General features: G+C 53.2%; 1 protein-coding gene across 1 annotated transcript in view; it reads right to left on the reverse strand.

The window, feature by feature from the left end:
* PKD1 (polycystic kidney disease 1 (autosomal dominant)) overlaps positions 1 to 4,518 on the reverse strand; it is a gene marked incomplete at both ends in the record, with an annotated part of 48,959 nt that overhangs the window by 22,470 nt on the left and 21,971 nt on the right. Inside the window, 2 exon segments of the mRNA XM_009871555.1 lie at positions 1,172 to 1,522; positions 2,749 to 2,892. Coding sequence (XP_009869857.1) covers positions 1,172 to 1,522; positions 2,749 to 2,892 — 495 coding nt within the window.

A 4,518-nucleotide genomic window follows, 5' to 3' on the forward strand; every position in this document is an offset into this window, starting at 1 on the left:
CGGGGGCTGCAGCCTCCAACCCGAAACCCAGCCCGGCCATCAGAGCTGGTGGTGCCTGGCAGTGCCCCTTTCCTCCCCTGGAATGTCCCACCCCGCTCAGCTCTTCCCCACCATCCCCAGCGAGGGGTCATCACGCGCTGGCAGAGGGATGGGTTGTCCCCACCGTGAGGACTTCACCCTGCAAAGCCTGACGTGGGCCGGGGGCTCAGGGCAGCCCTTGGGCGGTTTGACACCACAGAAATGACTGAGTCCAGGATAAAACCTGCACAGAGGTCTCCTTGGAACTCCCAGGAATTACAGGGAATCTCGTGCGAGCCGGGGGGGTCGGGAAACTCGCTGCAGGTCTGCCAGGAGCACCGGCGAAGGTGCTGGCTCCAGGCACCGACCAGTGGGTCTCCGTCCTCCCCAATTCACTTCAGCTTCAAAACCATCACTAAGAGCTAAAACTCCCACCACTGCAAAGAGGTACCGAATTCACCATTATTCTGGGTGGCTGAGAACATACTAAGATTTCGACCGCATTGCGCTGAATATTCTTCTGCTTCTCCCCCAGCTGAAGCTGGGCTGTGGTGACCAGCTCCCCCCACCCTCCAGCAGTGGAATTCATCACCTCCTCTGCAGCGTGGCTTCCCAGCATTTGTGCACAGACAGCATTAATCTCTAAAACTAACCATTTGGGGAAATATGGTTTTCAGAGGCACTTATTCCTTGGCCCAAGGCTACAGGACGTCAGCCAGGCCACTTTTCCAAAGCTAAGCTCATTGTTGCTGTCTCTGCAGCTGGTTGAGAAGGTAAATGCCGGCAGGAACATCCAGCCCACATGGCAGAGAAGGCCCCAGGGCTTTGTCTTTTGACTCTTCCCACACATGTGTGACTCAGTTTTGGGCACCTATCTTCTTTTTCCTCCACTGAAATACCCATTTCTTCTGCAAGGACTGCCCTGGCCTGGATATAACCACACAACTGCATGAATTAGGGTTTAGAAAAGCTCCTGCTGGCTACCATGAGTTTCAGAGCTCCAGAATTTGGGTGCTGAATGCTGCTAACAGCCCAAGGTTTGGGGATCAGGAATGGAAAGATCCACTTCTGAACTCAGCCCTGGCCACCAGTTGTCCTGGGGTAGGAGCTCGGGGGACAGAACACGTCTGTGGGAAGAAGAGCAGCCACTAACACGCCGGTGACGAGGAACCTTGTCCCGCGAGGAGCAGAGGGGCCGGCACGGCGCGGGCTGCGCGCTCTCACCTGCGCACTCAAAGTGCACCTTGGCCACCAGCGCCCGGAGGGGGCCTTTGGGGGAGAGGCGGCAGGAGCCTCCGACGGGCGGCTGGTTTGGGAGCAGGTCGATGGAGGCGAAGCCCTCCTCCCCCGTGCTGAGGTCTGTGATGTGGAGGGTGAAGGTGTACCCCTCGCCGTCCTTCAGCGCCCCTTGCCGCAGCACCAGGTTCATCCCCGTGTCGCCAGTGGAGGTGGTCCTTTTGTCCAGGATGAGCGACTTGTTTTTAAAGCTGTGCGCTGCCCATCTCTGCGGAGATCAAGAGGGGAAAGATAGGAGAGGTTTTGTTTAAATCTGAAGTTATGTCCTTAAAATGTTTTCGGACTGTGTCTCTTATAAAAAGTAACAGATTTCTAGTGGGAGCGTCTGCCAAATTTGCAGTTGATAATTCAGCTTTAGTCTTGTGTGCTACGGCAACAAGAACTGGAACCTTTCCAAAACGTCTGGTGGGAATATTTCCACTGTGAGATCTACTTCGGTCTCTGGGATTACATCACCCTCCGACAGAATATTTCATAATACAGAATACAAAACACAGGAAATAAATTAAGTACTGGTGGAGCCTCCACGGGATACCATGTTTTATATACTTCAAGCTAAACGTGTCCTGGACAGTTACCGTTAATAGCACAAACGTACAACTGTGATAACAAGAGGAAGAGCGAGACAGCCAGCTAAAAAATGCCCTGCAAGTACAGGCTGGCCTTGCTAGGGGCAACACAGGCTGACTCTCACAACAGGGCTCCCACTTCTGAGCCCCACTTCGTTTCACAGGTTGCAGCGACGCTGCGCAGCAGGATCTGTAATTAGAGGAGGGACTTGGGGGGGATCAGAAGAGACCGAACCACATCAGCTCGAGCCGCCAGAATAACAGGCCAAATGCCACCCAGCAGGGAGAAGAAAACATTTTACAGACCTCTTCTAAAGAAAAAAAAAAGTGGCTTTGGTGTAAAAAGAGTTGGTCACTCATGGGCTTGGCTTGACAACGAGCTCGGGAGTGCTTGCCCTTTGGTAGGTGGAGACACTGAAGGAGGATGGACAGGCTGTGTGTCCCGCAGCCCGAAGGCATGACCCTGGGCAAGGAAAGCTCTGGGCACCTCACAGCGGGTCCAGTGGTTACAGGACATGGGGAACCTGTTTCACAGGCTCTCCTGGCCTCCTCCACGCTGCCCAGACACGGCACGGCCCACCGGAGCCCCGTGCCACTCCAGGCAAGCTCCGCGCAGGGCCTGTCTTGAACTTCTGAGCTCACAAGGCAGTCCTGCAGCCGGCTCCGGGGGTCATGAAGAAGAGACCAGCACCAGCCAGCCTTCCTCAACCCCTTGGCCAGACCCAGCCTTCACAGTCAGAGATGGTTTCCTCTCCTTGTCTCTAGGGCAGGACTTTATTTCTTTCCACTCATCCTCACTGACTCTCCCCTTCTCCCTGAAGTCCACCGAAGGCAAAGCAAAGACCAGCGCTGCTCATGACTTTACCCCAAGCTTGGAGTCATTGTGACAGTTCTGGCAGGTCCCCTCCAGGTAGACGTAGGAGCTCTTGCTGACTTCGTAGACAGACTGAGCCTTGCAGGAAACACACTCCAGGGACACAATCGGGACTCCTCCCTTCTTGATGAACACCTGGGGAAGCAAGTGGCTCCATCAGAAGACCCGAGGCAAAAATACAGACGTCAAATAAGGAAGCACACATCCCAGCACCCAGTTCTGTAAGGAGGAATTGCGCTGCGCTAAGGGAACAGCAGAAGGGGATTTCCAAAGGATTTGGGGTCAGACCTTTCTTATAATGGCCAGTTCTTCTGCCACTGATCTTCAAGAGTCACCCAATGCAAGCTGGGCCAATCTAGGTAATTCTGGATTTAAGTTACTTACACTTTTTAACAACGCAAATCACTTCCACAATGTCCCTCTGGTACCCTGAGCCAAATTCCCAGGAAGCCCCGCTCGTGCCGTCGGGCAGGGATGATGCTCACTGAAGCACTTTGCTGCACTGAGCATCTCGGGACAGATCCGTGTTAAGAGGTTGGAGAAGAAGAGCAGTCTAACCGGGAGGAGGAAACCCTCTGTTACAGCACAGGCCCAACACCTGGTGAGCTCCTGCCCCGGGGAAGCATCCACAGCTCTCCTCTGTCTGCTTTGGGCTGCCCTGCCAAAGCCAGCGTGGGCTCGCGCCTTCCTCACCCCTGCCCTGACCTGCAGAGCCTGGACTAGAATCACGTTCCAGGATCTGAACCTCGGGCTCTCCAGCGCACTGCTCGTGCAGAACCACCATCGTTTCTGACACTACCTGTGTTCCCTGGGAGATAGGAATGATGAGCAACAGAGCCAGAAACCACAGCTCCCACTGTGCGTCAAATACAGCCTGGAGGAACCGCCTTCTCCAGAGACGGGCACCTTGTTCCAGGCTTCTAGCTCGGATCTCAGCCGCAGATTTCAAGATGTCTACAGCACCTCCCCAGCACAGCACTCGGAGAGAGGAGAGCTTTAGAAGCCCTGGTGGCTCAGACACGGCGGCTATTGAGCCCTGACCCTGTACTTCATCTAAAATTCCTTCAGCCCCCAGGAAACGGGGCTGTCCAGCACTCAACAGAGACCTCTGCCCTGGCATACACAATATTCTGAATTCAAAGGAAGACAGTAATGAAGACGTTGTTTAATATGGCAGACTTTTAGAAGCGGACAAATATTCCACAGCACTAAGCCGGAGAGCATTGAAGCTTCATTCATTCCTACAGTATTTGCAAATTTCCGGTGACACTGGAATCATTGTTTTGCGCTCATGCATGGAAACCAGATAGTACAGAATGTCCTTGAAAGACTATCAATTCAATTTTTTTTTTCTTTTTATCCTCCAGCTTTGGTTTAAAACCCAGGCAGTAAGAGTTTCCACTTTCAGACTAACTATATCTCTAATTGCCAAATGCACCACGATGAGTATTTCTGACACAAACCATAACTGCTGTCGGGCTGCAGATGCGCTCAGCGTTAGGCTTCATTTGACATAAACAACACCCACTTAAAAAAGAATCCTCCCTTAAAAAAAAAAAAAGAAGAATCAGAGAGAAGAGAGGAACTGTTGATAGCAAACCTAAGTGCCAGCTCTTAGGAAGTTCCATCAGGGCAAAAATCAGGGAAGAGCCTCGTGATGTGACACGTGAGGAGCCCAGGATGGCACGCGGGGCTGGAACAGCTACCGCCCACAGGCTCCTTTGCTGTCCTCCCACAGGAGCTCTGTGGTCACAGACTCCC

This window comes from Apaloderma vittatum, unplaced genomic scaffold (assembly GCF_000703405.1).
Source record: "Apaloderma vittatum isolate BGI_N311 unplaced genomic scaffold, ASM70340v1 scaffold29346, whole genome shotgun sequence".
NCBI lineage: Eukaryota > Metazoa > Chordata > Aves > Trogoniformes > Trogonidae > Apaloderma > Apaloderma vittatum.